The 18,167-nt window shown below is 40.8% G+C and overlaps 2 protein-coding genes across 2 annotated transcripts in view; one reads left to right on the top strand and one right to left on the bottom strand.

Annotated features, from left to right (window-relative positions):
* The window catches only part of LOC140755684 (uncharacterized), a 32,318-nt gene extending 29,367 nt beyond the window's left edge, over positions 1-2,951 (bottom strand). The window contains exons 1-4 of the mRNA XM_073090999.1: positions 2,760-2,951; positions 2,408-2,584; positions 1,738-1,860; positions 1,114-1,210 (exon numbers count right to left, since the gene is read on the bottom strand). Coding sequence (XP_072947100.1) covers positions 1,114-1,210; positions 1,738-1,860; positions 2,408-2,506 — 319 coding nt within the window. The 5' untranslated portion in view covers positions 2,507-2,584; positions 2,760-2,951. The remainder of the gene's footprint in view (positions 1-1,113; positions 1,211-1,737; positions 1,861-2,407; positions 2,585-2,759) is intronic.
* Positions 2,952-3,212: 261 nt separating this feature from the next.
* Positions 3,213-17,162, top strand: Coq2 (ubiquinone biosynthesis protein COQ2, mitochondrial). Its single transcript, XM_073090985.1, has 8 exons — positions 3,213-3,584; positions 5,778-6,165; positions 7,531-7,706; positions 8,467-8,614; positions 9,278-9,471; positions 10,513-10,701; positions 14,815-14,939; positions 15,500-17,162. The coding sequence occupies exons 2-8, from the start codon at positions 5,802-5,804 to the stop codon at positions 15,555-15,557; spliced, it is 1,254 nt and encodes a 417-aa protein (XP_072947086.1). The 5' UTR covers positions 3,213-3,584; positions 5,778-5,801; the 3' UTR covers positions 15,558-17,162.
* The last annotated feature ends 1,005 nt before the right edge of the window (positions 17,163-18,167 follow it).

The following is an 18,167-nucleotide window of genomic DNA, read 5'->3' as shown; positions in this document are numbered from 1 at the left end:
TTAAACTAGCTGACCCGGCAAACGTTGTGTTGCCATATAAATAAAAAAATGTCAAGGGTGAACAACCCTTATCACTAAGGGGTTTGAAAAGTACAGATAGTAGCCGATTCTCAGACCTACTGAATATGCATATAAAAATTGGTGAAAATCGGTAAAGCCGTTTCGGAGGAGTACGGTGACTAACATTGTGACACGAGAATTTTATATATTCATAAATAAACGTTATAAAAGATGGTTTAATCAGCGTATAGTCCGCGTGAAACTCCTAGTCCGCTCTGAATATAGAAATGAATCGCGTCGCCATAGCAAATTGTATGACTACACCTGCTCGCAACAACTTCAGAGCGGGCTAGCAGTTTGGCGCGGACTATAAAGATGTACCACCGTCACATATGTCTATCGTGAAGCAGTCCAGCGTGTCGGTGTGCGGGTGTGACTAACTTACATATGAGGTGAGCTTAGTGCACACGTGGCGACATGTGATTGGCTTCAGGTAGAACCTGCTCTATATGGAGTTGTACAGATGTACATACGACAGTGATTTATAACTAACTGACCCGGCAAACTATAACCGCCTCAGAAACTATTTATGAAATATATTTCATATTTACTCAACTTTTAAACCTTCCCTGGACTTCCACAAATAATTTAAAACAAAAATTAGCCAAATCGGTCCAGTGATTCTCGAGTTTTAGCGAGACTAACGAAACGAACACGAATTGATTTTTAAATATACAGATTGATATTATTTTTGAAACTTTTGTAGCTTCTTTTGACGGAGCAGACTCCATAACAGTTTGACGCAGAGGGCCCCGGGTTCGATCCCCAGTCAGACAGATATCTAAATGATGAATTAAGGTTTCTGTTTCTGGGTCTGGGTGTTTGTGTATTTGCCTGTGTGTGCAATTATGAAATACACATAATAAATGACTATTAGTGATTACTTAAAAACATAGTGTCCCACAATTTAGACGAATCCAATGACACCTCATATGTTAATCCGTCAAGCCGCTTGTGCTGCAGCATGACAAAGAATGAGACATACATACATACGTCCGAGAAACCTTACCCTCTGCAATCGAATAAAAAATTTATGTAACAAAAAAAACTCACTTGTATGCACCACCACGTGTTTATCCAAAATGGATTTGTAGTGAAACATTTTATCACAGTATTCACATTTGAATTTGGACGCTGGCTTATGTACGACCTGAAAAAAGAAGTTTATATATAAAAAAACTTCTTTTATGATATAAGAGTAGCAGACAAGCATGTAGTCAACCAGATGGTAAGTGTCCACTGCCGCCCATGGACGACTTTAATCAACCCCAGATAGGATAAGATATTCCTACCCCTGAGGACTAAGCTGGGACGCCTAAGAATAATATATATGTCTTCCTTACCACACCTTTCAGGTCATATTTGCAATAACAGCATAGTGGTTGAAACTTGGCCTTTCTATCAAGGTTTGAGGTTCAAAGCACAGGCACCTCTGATTTTTCAATTATGTGTGAAATAGACATTAATTATTACTTATTTAAATGGTGAAGGAAAACTTCGTTAGGAAACCAGCATACCAGAGAAATCTAAAGAAAAAGTTTTCAAAGGTATGTGGAGTCTACCTATACACACTTGGCCAGCACAGTGGACTATGGCCTAATCCTCATTCTGAAACGAAACCAGTGCCTAGCAGTGGGACAGTGATGGGTTGATGATGATTCATATTGTCGTACATACCTTAACATGTTTCGCGAGGTACTTCTTAGTCTTGCTTGTGTGAGGGCAGAGGTCACAGGCGAAGGGTCTTGCGCTGGAGTGGAGCGTCATGTGGGTATCTCTGTAGGTTTTCTCTGAGAATGTCTGTGGAGATATAGAAGATTTTGTGTAATAAAGTAGAAGACGAGCATGCAGTCTACCTGATGGTAAGGCTACTGCCGTATGGACATCTGTAATCAATCCCGGATAAGTAGAGATTAACGTGACATTTTTTATATTATGGGGGTAGCAGACGAGCATGCAGTTCATCTGATGGTCAGTGGCTACTGCTGCTTTTTGACATCTGTAATCAATCTTCAATAAGATTGGATTTCTGCCTGAGGTCGGCCACAGATGCAACGTTACCCCTGAGGACTAAGTAGGATTGCTTCTGATAAGTATGTGTCCCTTAACACACCCTTCCAACCAGAACACAGCAGCACTTAACACTGTTATAAACGAAATAGATGTGGCGGTGGTGCCACCAGAGTCGAACCACAGAGGATTCTACCACCTTTAACACTTCTTATAAGGCAGAAGTGATATTCTTATATTATTGTAACAGCTGTATTTACAAATTCAAATAAATGTTTTGAATTGAATTGCTATAGTTAAGTTCAAAGGGGTTCTACTTACAAAAAACAATACATACCTTCTTGCAGTAAATGCAAGGAAAGTGTTTAGTTTTGAATTTTGTCTTCCGTTTTATTTTGCTCTCTTCAACTTGTGTAACATTTTTTGTTTTCGCCATTTTTGCTTATATTCGATATTGGTTACACTGTATTAACTTTGAGAACCTTTGACCTAAAGATTCTTGGGACAATAACACCTGAAAAGATATAAAAAAAATATATTTTTAATATTATAATTATTTTATAGTATTTTTAAACCAGTGCTTACTGCCGCCCATTGCTTGCATTTGGAATCATTTAACTTTACTCTTTAGTTTTTTTTCTTTTATAAAAAATCGGTGCGAAAACTACCCTACTTAGAAAAAATATTACCTTATAATATTTATGTAACAGAACATAGAACAGTACATTATACAAGTTTTATTACGATTTGATTTGTAGTTGCACTAACACTAAATAAGAGATTATGGTAAATTCAAATTCCTTTTCATTTTCTCTTATTAAGGAAACATTTTTGTTTGGATTTTCTCGTCTATTTTGACAGTAACATTTTTGACATACCGGGCCAATTACCAGTTGCCAATCCAGCCAATCTTTTCTCCTTTAATATAACTTTAAAACTTTATATAATAAAAAGCAATGATACTAATACTATAAATAGCTTCTTTACTTATATTAAGAAAGAAACTTAATATATGATTGCGAAGAACAAATAATTTTTTTAAAGGAATATTTTTGGCTGAAAACCTAGTATCTAAGACAATTAAAATAAATGCGATTGACAATTGACAGCGACTACCTTAGATTTAGATTTGACAGATAAAGATAAAACTTGGATTGTCAAATGTCAACGCGGTTGATTCGAGATTGCTGAGAACTAAATATTTCATCTATTTATATAACGATAACGAAACTTTGTATTAAACGAGCGAAAATTCCTGAACACGTACGGCGTTACAAATATCTTGCAATGTTCGTTCATAAATTTTCATAATAACAATACAAGTAGGAAATAACCTTGAAAAGTATCGGAAAACATGATTTTATGCTCATTACATACAATTCTTATCGTAATTTAAGTTTTACGTCATATTCAAGTGTTGAGTACAAAGTGTGTGGATAAATACGTGCAATATTTATGAAGTATTAATTATTGTTATTTATTTTGTACAAAAGCCGTTACCTATACTTAATTTGGTAAGTAATTTTCCTCTTATGAAATATGTAGATAGTATTTTTTAGTCAACACATGATTTTTAGCTTTTAAGCATCAGCATCCTGCTGCTGGAGCATCCAGTCCACCTGATGTTATGTGACTGCCGTATGGACATCTGTAACACCCCACATCAGATAAGAATCTTATTTGAAGGTGGTAGAACCCTTTGTGGTTCGACTCCAGTGACGCCACTACTACACCTATATCGGCCTCATAACAGCGGTGTTGTGTGCTGCCACACCTTCTGTCATTACACCAGTGTAGCGCTGCTGTGTTCTGGTTTGAAGTGTGGTAAGGGAGACATACTTTTCTGAGGCGTTCCAGCTTAGTCCTCAGGGCTAGCGGCGCACCTGTAGGTAGGAACATCTAGCTCACTCTGGGGTTGATTACAGATGCCATGGGCAGCAGTAGCCACTTACCATCAGGTGGACTGTATGCTCGTCTGCTACTCCCATATTATAAAAAAAAGGTTCCTCACAGATGTATTGCTATTCCAGAGGACTAAGTTGGAATGCCTCAGATATATGTCTTCTGTAACATACACCTTAGACTAGCCTCCCTGCCTTGTCCATAAATCTGGCCCTATTCATTCATAATCATAATCTTTATTGCATCATGCGGTTATCACATACTAGCTGACCCGGCAAGCTTTGTACCACCTCAAAACCTATTTATCAAATATATTTCATATAAAATATAGCCTATGTTACACATGGATAATGTAGCTTTCGAATGGTGAAAGAATTTTTAAAATCGGTCCAGTAGTTTTTGAGCCTATTCATTACAATCAAACAAACAAACAAAGTTTTCCTCTTTATAATATTAGTATAGATAAACATGTTACAAACTTTGGTACAGTGGCATAAAACCCTGTAAGGTTATAGCAATTTTAATTAATTATAAACATAAGCTAATTTAACAATAATTAAAATTTGAATTAACATTTGTTATTAGTGCAATTTACATTCTCATAATAATATGGTGATATAGTCCGTGCCAAACTGCTAGTCTGCTCTGAAGTTGTTGCGAGCAGGGGTAGTCATACAATTTGCTATGGCGATGCAATTCATTTCTATATTCAGAGCGGACTAGCAGTTTTACGCTGACTATACCTAGTTATATTTACAATTTTAAATACAAAGAATGAAGCAATAAAATAATAAATAATATATAATGTTCATTTAATCTACTTATGAGTAGTGGCAGTACCTTGCCTATCATAAATAGACCTTGTCATTATTCTACTTATTTTGTGGGTGGTAAACTTAAAACCAGTTTATTCGCACCTATAAGTATATTATGAATACTCAACATACAACCACAAAAACTTTCAATGCTAAATATGAAAAGTAACAAAAAATTGACCTTCAATTATTGTTTATACACTGTTTTTGCCGACCGCCACAATATGGTAATCTATTTCAATAAATATATGTTAACAAGATACTGTGTTTTATAAGATATAAGTAATTCAAAATTTGTATTAAAAAAAACAATGTGAGCCGTCACGGGACGCCTGGCAGATGTGAAACATCGACATTATTTTGTTAAAGTAATATGCAGAAAAGAACATATTGTGATAGGAATTAAATATGTCATAATGATAAAATAAAATATTACGATTTTTGCGCATGGCGACGCGTCGCCACACCGTACACACTACTGCATATATACTGTATATATATACCATCGTATAGCGTGACGACGCGTCGCCACGGCATAAATCGGTTTTACGTGTGGCTATAGATGTTTCACATCAAAAGTTGCATATAAGCTTTTTTAATATGTACTTGCTATAATTTGTTTAACAATATGAAGTAGCAGACAGGTATGCCATTCACCCTCATTTGTAATCAACCCCAGATAGGATTAGATACCTATCTGAGACCTGCCACAGATAGGAATCTATTCTACCTGCCGCGCTACCTTTGAAGACTAGGCTGGAACGCCTCGGAAAAGTATATCTCCTTTACCAAACCCTCCAAACCAGAACACAGCAGAGAATAACACTGCTGTTATGAGGCAGAAATAGGTACCTTTACCTCTGACGACTAAGCTGGAACGCATCAGAAAATGTCCCCTATGTCTCCCTTACCACACCCTTCAAATCAGAACAGCAGCGCTTAACACTGTTCACTGTGTACATATATTAACTACTTTGTTTTTTGTTACAGAAGTGCCATTAATTCTAGTTCAAAATGTTGAACACGACTTTTAGAGGGTACAAAAAATTGTACACAAAAGCATTTCTTCAACTAAGACACATAGATGCTGTAGAACAGCACACAAGTGTAAGCCAGAGCTCTTGTCTATGTGGTACACTGTATTACAAAAACCAAAGACTAAATAGCATAGATAATAGAATAAGTAGGTGTGTACGAGTACACTCGACGCAAAGCGATCAGCATAGACAAAAGGCGGTCATAGAGACGACGACGCCGAAGATTGTCATAGACAAGATACGGTTGGGGAAAGTGTTGCCAGGTGCAAGCATAGGCGGTGTTAGTTTGTTCGATAAAATTGAACCATATGTTAAGTTGGCGAGGTGGGATAAGCCTATAGGTGAGTTATATATTCCTATAATTAAATTTTAATATTAGTTACAGTCTGCACTCTGCACCAAACTGCTAGTCCGCTCCGAATTAAGTCCACAGTTGTGCCTTTCCATTCCTGTAAGGTTCACAAAGAATAAATAAATAAATAAATATAGAAACAAGTCGCGTCTCAATAGCAAATTGTATAGATATTAGCGGGACGAAGACAGCACGGGATCCCCCCGGCATAGCTGCGTTAGTGTGCCCTTATGTTGCTACGGAGTATATGCTTGTAGTTGTGTTCGACCGCATTGGCTCTCTGACTGACACCTGTGCGCATTAACTTCAGAGAGGACTTGAAGTTTAGCGCGGACTATACACCAGTGTAATTAACAACTTGGCTTCTTAATCCGGGGGTGATGCTCCCAGACAAACACTGTTGATTCTACAAATCTTCCAATTTGCACGTGATCAGTGCAGTGGACTATGGCCTAATCCCCCCTTATGCTGAGAGGAGGCCCCTTATAAACCAGTGGGATAGTAATTTATTTATTTTATTTATTTCCATTTAATTCAGACATAGTCCATATTTTGTTAGTATTTACATTGTACTTAAAAACCTATGTTAGTAAAATTTATTATAATTAAAAAAAGAAACAAAAAGTAATAATAATAAATAACAAATATAACAATACAACTAAAATTATTTTCTATGCGACATTCCCGCGGGGATCACGTGCACCATAATGGGTTGATGATTAACTTTTAAGTTCACATAGGTAATGTGTTTTATTTAAATATAGAAGTAGGAAAGGAGAACACAGTCCACTTGATGGTAAGGGGCTTTTGCATGTTTTATCAACCCCTGATAAGATTAGATTTCTCTCTGAGATCTACCACAGATGCATTGCTATCCATGAGAAGTTGGAACGCCGTGGATGATTCTTTGGTAATGGAAGATCTCCCTCTGGCGTAGGTGATCATATCTGGGGAGCGGCCGTGCTCCGACAGTCTCAATTCTGAACTGGTGTATACCCAAGATATTGAGAAAACTTCGATAGCGTGATTCAGAATATGTGTAGCGCTATCTCTTGACGACTTGTGGAAAGTCGCTAAATATTCCTTACCACACCCTTCAAACCAGAACACAGCAGAGCTTAATCCTACTGTTATAATAGATAGGCATATAAAGAAATAGACGTGACTGGAATTGAACCTACAAAGCTACTTTCTTCATACGTGTTATAGTCCGCGCCAAACTGCTCGTCCGCTCTGAAGTTGTTGCGAGCAGGTATAGTTATACAATTTGCTGTGGTGACGTGATTTATTTCTATATTCAGAGCGGACTAGCAGTTTTACGCGGACTATACACTTTGCCTTTCAATTCCAACAGGTGTCTACCTCCTCTACTGGCCGTGTTCGTGGTCAATAGCCCTTGGGTCTATACCGGGGACGGTGCCACTATCGTCGAGTTTGGAGATGGCTGCCCTATTCCTAGTCGGAGCTGGTCTCATGAGGGGCGCTGGGTGTACCATCAATGACCTTTGGGACCGTGATGTTGATGCGCAGGTATGTATCAGATATTTGAACCCTTGAAAGTTGAATCCATTGTGGTGTGACTGCGGTCTACCTTCATACCTATTTCTGCCTAATAACAGCAGTGTTAAGCGCTGCTGTTCTGGTTTGAAGGGTGTGGTAAGGGAGACATACTTATCCGAGGTGTTCTGACTTGGTCTTTAGTGGTAGTAATGCATCTGTGGCCGATCTCAGGTACGACTCTAATCTTATTTGATATTGATTACAGAGCTCCGTGGGCGGTAGTAGCCACTTACCATCAGGTGGACTGCATGCTCGTTTGCTATAATACTTCTTTAAAATAATAGTAGAATCAGAATAGATCGACCAGGGAGGTATAGTCCTCGTAAAACAGCTAGTCCGCTCTGAATATAGAAATGAATCGCGTCGCCATAGCAAATTGTATGACTACACCTGCCCGCAACAACTTCATAGCGGTTTGAAGTGGACTATATCAACGCCATGCCAATTTCTAGCGTAAAGCAGTTCTTGGGTTTTATGTGCGGTTGCTAGATGCTTTGCATATGAAGCAACTATCTTTGCTATTAAAAGTGGCAAATGGATTAGTGATGGGCTTCAAATTGAAGCTCTTTCTATATGGAGTTGGTTATAGTACAGATATATTTCGGGTCGATTCTCCAGAATTTTTAATTTGTATGAAAAGTATTTAGAAAACTTCGATAGCGTGATTCAGGGAACCCGTGGCGCCATCTCTGTTTAAACCGCAAAATATCTACTCTAACTTTATTTGCAGGTAGAAAGAACTAAAGACAGGCCGCTGGTGTCGGGTGCAGTAACTTCGAAGCAGGCTGTCGGGTTCCTTGCAGTCCAACTGAGCTTAGCTCTGATGGTGTTGTTGCAGCTGAACTGCTATAGTGTTTTACTCGGAGCGAGTAGTATGCGTGAGTATGGAATGAAGTTATAGAAATTAGATTTTGTATGTGAAGAATGAAGTGAGATAAATGTTACACATACGCATTTTTATAGGAGTAGCAGACGAGCATGCAGTCCACCTGATGGTTAATGGTTATTGCTGCACATGGACATCTGTAATCAATCTCAGATAGGATTAAATTCCTAAGTGAGGTCGGCCACAGATGCATTGTTATTTCTGAGGATTAAGTTGGAATGCTTCGAGATAAGTATGTCTCTCTTACCACACCCTTCAAACCAGGACACAGCAGTGCTTTTTACACTGCTGTTATTAGGCAGAAATATTTGTGGCGTTGGTGCCGCCGGAGTGCAACCACAAAGGGTTCTACTACCTTCAATATACAACAAACAATACATAAATTCACATACCACACCTTATGAAGTAAAATAAATAATTGTTTAATTGTTTGTTTGTTTGTAACCACGGAATTTTTGAACTCTTTTTTTACCCACTTTGAACGATCAGACTAATTTAAAATTTTGGACAAATATCAAGAACCGATGACAATACACTATTTTAATAATTTTATTCCTTTCTCCTCATCAGGATCGCCAGGAATCAGGATTAACGATTTTTCTCGTGCGTGCGAGTGGTTTTTAGTTTTTGAACTATATTTTTTATTTCATTTCAGTTCTAGTTATAACCTACCCGCTAGCGAAGAGATTCACGAACTACCCTCAAATATTCCTCGGTGCGACTTTCAATTGGGGGGCGCTGCTGGGGTACTCAGCGATGCAGGGTAGTTTGGACCCATATGTGTGCGTCCCGTTGTACATAGGGGCGCTGGCGTGGACGGTCGTTTATGACACTATATATGCGCATCAGGTGAGGGTCATATGGTAAATATTAAACTACCCACATTTGATAGTGCTTATTTTTCAGAACTTTCAAATTCGAATCTTTAAGTAGCGTTTAACATTGTTGTTATAAAGCATTACGAATATTATCTGCTATTTTAAAAAATTGAGTTGATAAAAATATTTTTGGCATGTACTGTGGGTACATTGATTATTTTTTTTGTATGAATGTGGTTCATACATGAATCTGTATTTTTAAGTGTAATTATAACCTATGTTTCTGTGGCGACTATACTCAACTTGTCAAGAGATAACACTCTGATACACATAATGGCGACTTTATGCAACTCATCAAGAGATTTTAGAATCATACTATCCAACATTTTTTAACGTTTTGAATATATACAAGCTACGGATTGACAATGTCAAAGCAAAGTTGCTTCTTGGGCATTAATCTAGCCCAAAGCATAGATTAGTAAAGATTACTCACTCCTAACAAGAAAATGTAACCAATTTTGACGATTGAAATTGTCATTTTCGTGTTTGAAAAATATTTAACAAATTAATATTAAAGAAAGGCATTTACGAATGAAACTATATTTCTCTGCACTTTTTTTTCCGTTTTCGTGTTGTTTTTGCATCACTAACTGCACATGTCGGCATTGTTCCGTGTAAACTACACCATGACAGTCGGAGACGTAATGGAAAAACAGTCAGCCATTTTACGTATGTGTCTGCCATTTGTGGCTTCCTTAAATTACAAGGCGGTGAGATATCTTTACTAATCTTTGGCCCACATTTTCTTTTGCCAATTTATTAAACGCTTTTCTATACTAATATTATAAGAGGAAAACTTTGTTTGTTTGTTTGATTGTAATGAATAGGCTCAAAAACTACTGGACCGATTTTAAAAATTCTTTCACCATTCGAAAGCTATATTATCCACGAGTAACATGGGCTATATTTTATATGAAACATATTTGATAAATAAATTTTAAGGCGGTACAAAGTTTGCCGGGTTAGTTAGTTGCTAAATAATCTAGTAATTTAATTATTTACATTCTAACAGGACAAAGAAGACGACGCGCGAATAGGAATGAAATCAACAGCGCTAACGTTCGGCGCGCACACTAAACCGGCGCTCGCGCTGTCGCTGGCGGGCAGCGTGTGCGCGCTGGGCGCCGCCGGCGCGGCCGCCGCGCTCGGCGCCGGCTACTGGGCCGCGCTCGCCGGGTACGCCGCGCACGCGGGGAGACAGGTGGGGCTCGGGGACACGGTGCTTAGAAACATAGTGTTACTTAGGAACATGATGTTGCCGGCTACTGGGCCGCGCTCGCCGGGTACGCCGCGCACGCGGGGAGACAGGTGGGGCTCGGGGACACGGTGCTTAGAAACATAGTGTTACTTAGGAACATGATGTTGCCGGCTACTGGGCCGCGCTCGCCGGGTACGCCGCGCACGCGGGGCGACAGGTGGGGCTCGGGGACACGGTGCTTAGAAACATAGTGTTACTTAGGAACATGATGTTGCCGGCTACTGGGCCGCGCTCGCCGGGTACGCCGCGCACGCGGGGCGACAGGTGGGGCTCGGGGACACGGTGCTTAGAAACATAGTGTTACTTAGGAACATGATGTTGCCGGCTACTGGGCCGCGCTCGCCGGGTACGCCGCGCACGCGGGGCGACAGGTGGGGCTCGGGGACACGGTGCTTAGAAACATAGTGTTACTTAGGAACATGATGTTGCCGGCTACTGGGCCGCGCTCGCCGGGTACGCCGCGCACGCGGGGCGACAGGTGGGGCTCGGGGACACGGTGCTTAGAAACATAGTGTTACTTAGGAACATGATGTTGCCGGCTACTGGGCCGCGCTCGCCGGGTACGCCGCGCACGCGGGGCGACAGGTGGGGCTCGGGGACACGGTGCTTAGAAACATAGTGTTACTTAGGAACATGATGTTGCCGGCTACTGGGCCGCGCTCGCCGGGTACGCCGCGCACGCGGGGCGACAGGTGGGGCTCGGGGACACGGTGCTTAGAAACATAGTGTTACTTAGGAACATGATGTTGCCGGCTACTGGGCCGCGCTCGCCGGGTACGCCGCGCACGCGGGGCGACAGGTGGGGCTCGGGGACACGGTGCTTAGAAACATAGTGTTACTTAGGAACATGATGTTGCCGGCTACTGGGCCGCGCTCGCCGGGTACGCCGCGCACGCGGGGCGACAGGTGGGGCTCGGGGACACGGTGCTTAGAAACATAGTGTTACTTAGGAACATGATGTTGCCGGCTACTGGGCCGCGCTCGCCGGGTACGCCGCGCACGCGGGGCGACAGGTGGGGCTCGGGGACACGGTGCTTAGAAACATAGTGTTACTTAGGAACATGATGTTGCCGGCTACTGGGCCGCGCTCGCCGGGTACGCCGCGCACGCGGGGCGACAGGTGGGGCTCGGGGACACGGTGCTTAGAAACATAGTGTTACTTAGGAACATGATGTTGCCGGCTACTGGGCCGCGCTCGCCGGGTACGCCGCGCACGCGGGGCGACAGGTGGGGCTCGGGGACACGGTGCTTAGAAACATAGTGTTACTTAGGAACATGATGTTGCCGGCTACTGGGCCGCGCTCGCCGGGTACGCCGCGCACGCGGGGCGACAGGTGGGGCTCGGGGACACGGTGCTTAGAAACATAGTGTTACTTAGGAACATGATGTTGCCGGCTACTGGGCCGCGCTCGCCGGGTACGCCGCGCACGCGGGGCGACAGGTGGGGCTCGGGGACACGGTGCTTAGAAACATAGTGTTACTTAGGAACATGATGTTGCCGGCTACTGGGCCGCGCTCGCCGGGTACGCCGCGCACGCGGGGCGACAGGTGGGGCTCGGGGACACGGTGCTTAGAAACATAGTGTTACTTAGGAACATGATGTTGCCGGCTACTGGGCCGCGCTCGCCGGGTACGCCGCGCACGCGGGGCGACAGGTGGGGCTCGGGGACACGGTGCTTAGAAACATAGTGTTACTTAGGAACATGATGTTGCCGGCTACTGGGCCGCGCTCGCCGGGTACGCCGCGCACGCGGGGCGACAGGTGGGGCTCGGGGACACGGTGCTTAGAAACATAGTGTTACTTAGGAACATGATGTTGCCGGCTACTGGGCCGCGCTCGCCGGGTACGCCGCGCACGCGGGGCGACAGGTGGGGCTCGGGGACACGGTGCTTAGAAACATAGTGTTACTTAGGAACATGATGTTGCCGGCTACTGGGCCGCGCTCGCCGGGTACGCCGCGCACGCGGGGCGACAGGTGGGGCTCGGGGACACGGTGCTTAGAAACATAGTGTTACTTAGGAACATGATGTTGCCGGCTACTGGGCCGCGCTCGCCGGGTACGCCGCGCACGCGGGGCGACAGGTGGGGCTCGGGGACACGGTGCTTAGAAACATAGTGTTACTTAGGAACATGATGTTGCCGGCTACTGGGCCGCGCTCGCCGGGTACGCCGCGCACGCGGGGCGACAGGTGGGGCTCGGGGACACGGTGCTTAGAAACATAGTGTTACTTAGGAACATGATGTTGCCGGCTACTGGGCCGCGCTCGCCGGGTACGCCGCGCACGCGGGGCGACAGGTGGGGCTCGGGGACACGGTGCTTAGAAACATAGTGTTACTTAGGAACATGATGTTGCCGGCTACTGGGCCGCGCTCGCCGGGTACGCCGCGCACGCGGGGCGACAGGTGGGGCTCGGGGACACGGTGCTTAGAAACATAGTGTTACTTAGGAACATGATGTTGCCGGCTACTGGGCCGCGCTCGCCGGGTACGCCGCGCACGCGGGGAGACAGGCGAGTGGGGTGGTTGCTTAGCAACGCAACTGTTGATAGCATGATGTTGCTAAGCGACACGTCGTTGCTTGGGTACACGATGTTGTTTGGCAACACGACATTGCCTTGTAACACGACGTTGCTAAGGAACATGATGTTGCTTATTATCAGAATGTGGCTAAGTAACGCGATGTTGCTTAGGAACATAATGTTGCTCAGTAACATAATATTATTAAGCCTTGTATTCATTAGGCAACATTTGTTTATAAACTTTTACGGTGTGTTTATAAACAAGTTTACCGCAAACAATGTTTCTGAAACTTTGCAGTCTACACTTGTCGGATGTTGCTAGGATGTTGCCCGAGGAGGTAGTGATGCTCTTTGCTGCTAACGTAATAATTCATAAAAGTGAAAAGAAAAAAAATGATTTTTGTTTTGTAATGTAAGATGCTTAAGGTTCGAGTAAAATGAACGATCGTAATCTTCGAGCCCTGATTGATTACTAACTACTCAATACTTTCAATACATTCGATCATACTAATCATAGTGCATCGCATAGTACACCACAGTTTTTTATTTTCTAGGGAATATTGTGAGCGTAAAATATGCATCTTGATGTCAATTCTGCAGCAATATCGGCCCAAACATCATTTTTTTAATTTATTTTTATATTATTTATTTGAGACATTCCAAAGTATATTATACTGTTGATAGAGCTGAACCACACTATTTCGATGTTTATAAACAAGCGCAACACACGTCCACATCTGTCAATTGCTGTTTATAAACTAAATGTTTCGCTTTGCTCCCCATTCAACGTGGGGAGCACAGCAACATATTTCAGAAACAATGTTTCATCACCTTTGTTTATAAACTGTTTACAGAGATGATGAAACATTGATAAACAGTGTTTATAAACAGTTTATAAACAGTGTTTATAAACAAATGTTGCCTAATGAATACAAGGCTTTAGACGATACAATGTTGCTCAATATTTCAATGTTGCTTGACAAGACGATGTGGCTTAACAACGCAATTATGCTTGGTAACACATTGTTGTTTAGCGATACAATGTTGCTTAGCAACGCGACGTTGCTTGGTAACATATTGTAGTTTAGGAACATGGTGTTGCTTATTAGGGAAATATTTCTAGTGAGATAACGGCGTGTCCATAAAAAATGCGGTTTCGAAATATTCACGTTGCTTAGCAACGCTATGCAATTGTTAGGCGTGATGATCCATGTATTGTGAGGGTAGTTGGATAGTCGGATTTATGAATCCAAGTTAATACATAAAAATGGCATGGTGCGAATCTGCTGACGTCACGGCGGAACGTATATGGCTATAATAAGCCAGTCGCCCTACACCCCAAACGGCGTACCGGATTTTAACATACGAGGTGTCGTTGGATTCGTCTAAATTGTGGGAATGACATATTTTTTTATAGACTAACATACATACTAATATATAGTTATAACTAAATCACGTATTTGCGGCGACGTGAGACGTTTTTAAGAAGTCGTTTTCTATTTTTTATAGTAATTACGTTTTTTGTTTCTATTTCAGATCTACACGCTAAATCCAGACAATCCATCGGATTGTGCGTCTAAGTTTAAATCTAATTCTCTAGTGGGTCTCATTATTCTTCTTGGTATTATGACTGGTGGCTATGAGAAGTATTTGAATAACAGGTGAGTGGCATATACATTTATGTGATGGTTGTCTATCTCTTTCTAAATTTAAAGGTTAAAATAAAATTAGTATGAAAGTAAGTCACTGTTGTATGAACATATGTTATCAAAAATAAAAAATAAAAATCTTTTATTTTAGAAATATCTTGTGTTCTTTATTTAAATAATATAAGTTGCTGCGATAAGAAATATGACCTACAAATAAATAAGGTGTTATGGAAACCTCAGTGAGTTCAAATCACACTTGGCTATTTATCAGGGTAATCTAAGGGTAAACTTGGAACCCTATTACTCCTATTTAGCCTCCGCTGTCTGTCCCTCTGTCACAATACGATATCTTGAACTGTTATAGATAGATACTTGAAATTTTAATAGATGTTTATTACATGCCATAGTATGGCTGCTATAAAAATAAATACTAAAAATGAAAATGATGACACGGAACTCTCCGTGAGATTAATTATCTGGCCATACTTCTCCGGTGTACTTATTGAAATATCATTTCTTAAATTTACTGTACTTATATATCGGTTTATTTATATTAATTTTACTTATTACAGGGAACAACATAGGGGCAAAGAAGACTTAACAGTATTGAAAAGCTGTGTCTTTAGTTAAAAGTGCAAAGTGTATTAGAAGTGTGAAGTGTATAGTGTATACAAGTGATGTGTGTTATTTAGTTCCTACATATTGACTGAAGTGTATTATTAATATTCAATCTATCCAGTGTTTTGATTACCAAATATTGAAATTTGACACTTTCTGGCTACTATTCAATGGAAATTTTGATCTTTAGTTTGAAAGAAATGGATAGATTAATTATTAATAAAGATCATTAATAAAATAAACATCGGGTCTAGTACTGAATTTACGAAACAAATTCAGGCGAATATTAAATATTAAACGTTCGATTAAAATCGATCTGAATTAGAATCGATTTTTTTCTAAATAAATCGATTATTTATAAAATTGTGTCTAAAATATTTGTGTATTACGATTGGTAATTTATATGTATATAAGAAGGGTAGTTGTATAAATAGGGTGAACCTGTGGTATCCGTAGATTAGTAAAGATTACTCACTCCCAACAAGAAAATGTAACCAGTTTTGACAATTGAAATTGTCATCTATTTTCGTGTTTGAAAAATATTAAAAAAATGTATTTTTTAGAGAATTTACGAATGAAACGATATTTTTGGCACTTTTTCTTCGATTTCGTGTTTTTGCTCCCCTTAACTGCGCATGTCGGCATTGTTCCGCGTAAATTACACCATGCCAGCCATTTAAACCATTTAATGGTTTCCTTCCATAACAAGGCGGTGAGATATCCATACTTATCTGTGGTGGTAATTTATACTTCGTTGAAATATGCTTCCACATAATCCCAAGCAACACTGTTGTAATGATGAAAAAAAGTATGTGAAAAAAGTTTTGAAATGTGTGTGAATTCCACTAATCCGCCCTTGGCCAGTATGGTAAATTTACACCTTTTTTTTTCTCGAGGGGGAAACCTTCAACCCTAGGTACCCCACAACGTGAGAGCGACGCCGGGTTATGTGGGATTTTTACCGCATTAAAACCCACCCGGTGGCCGTCCTCAACGCTTGTTGAACCCCGGGATCTCCGACGGAACACAACCGGAACCCTCCAAGCGCGATGCCCCGATTGGGCTCTGCCCTGGGCGAGCAGTTTTCGCTCCTCCCACACCATGTAGTGTTTACGACGGTATGCGACCACACATACCGCCGTCCTTCCCGGGGTCGCTAGCTGGACGGTTCGAGCTCCCACTCTTACCGCCCGCAACCCCGGGAGCCCCTTTTAGTCGCCTCTTACGACAGGCAGGGGATACCGTAGCCCTATTCTAGTCCCGGAACTACAGGGACACGGCACCTAATGGCTTAAAACCTTCCCTTTCTGAGAGCTCAGTGCCCAGTTGTGGATATATAAATTAGTTTGTAAATGTAATTCTTATTAAAATTTAATTCTACACTTTTTTAAGTAAATTCGATTCGGGTGTAATTAATTTTTTTTTGTTCTGAAAATGTTGTTATTTTTAAATAGTGAGCGCGTTTCTAGTGTCTACGCTATGTACATCGAATATGTCGGTTTCCTGTGACGGTACATTAAATGGGTTAAAATTTAGATTTTTAACTCAATGGTCTGTATTTTTTACACGCACTAATTACAGAAGTTAGTTAGTAGAGTTAGATAAGTAAAATACATAGATAGATCACTCCTAACAAGAAAGTGTAACCAGTTTTGAGAAATGAAATTGGAAAATTGCCACGTAAAATGCCCCTAAAATGTTTGAAATATTTATTTATTACTTAAATCACGCAGTATTAGTTATTTATACGTACATTTTCTCTAAAAATGTCTTTTAATTTGTCAAGAATTAAAAATCAGCATTTTGTGGCTTCATCTAATTTTAAGGCGGCGACGTATCTTTCTATTTTACTTATCAATGTTAGTAGTATTGCTTACATCCCAAAGATAGCTTGGCTAATCGTAATTAAGTATTTAATATTATTTTAATACTTCAACCTCTTTTATTAAAACATGTCTACAAAGTCGCTTATTTTTAGAATAAAGTGTACATTCAGAAATAAATATATTTTATACGAACTTCTCTGTGCGTGTGGCAGAGGCGCCCCTGGCCATCATAATGTTGCTAGGTAGACAAAACTACCGAAGAAATGGGAAATTTTAACGAGTATGTTTATCAATTAAATTAATATATTAATGTTTATTATATAAAATAATAGAACCAAAAAACATTTTTATTGATGATTAACATCCAGCTGTTAAGTTCAATAAATTAACGTAAAAATTAAAAAACTGTTTACTTGAGGAAATTAAAAAATCGCTGATGAAGCTATTAACATATTAATTTCCGACAACTGCCATACGCACAAATGGGAAAAACGGCGATGTTCTCAGATTAATTTACGCTCTTCAATATTGATACAAGTTACCTCGTTAATACCCGTAGTAGATCTTTGTATATTTTACCATTCTCTAATCAATTATGGTCTTACTGTTGTGTTAATAGCTATAAAAAGTTTAATTATCTGAGAAATATTTTATAGTAAAATAGTCATTTCGAAAAAAAAACAGTAAATACTGAAGTTACTTACGACGATACGACAAGATTACGACACGACTAATTGTAAATATCGTTCGGTCAGTAGAAGTAGGCTTGATTGTTGTTCAAATTTTATGTGGTGCT

Source organism: Epargyreus clarus, unplaced genomic scaffold (assembly GCF_041222505.1).
Source record: "Epargyreus clarus isolate Ecla_fem2 unplaced genomic scaffold, WU_Ecla_fem_2.2 ptg000033l, whole genome shotgun sequence".
NCBI lineage: Eukaryota > Metazoa > Arthropoda > Insecta > Lepidoptera > Hesperiidae > Epargyreus > Epargyreus clarus.
The sequence above is the reverse complement of the archived record's forward strand: the minus strand, read 5'-3'. Positions and strand labels throughout refer to the sequence as shown.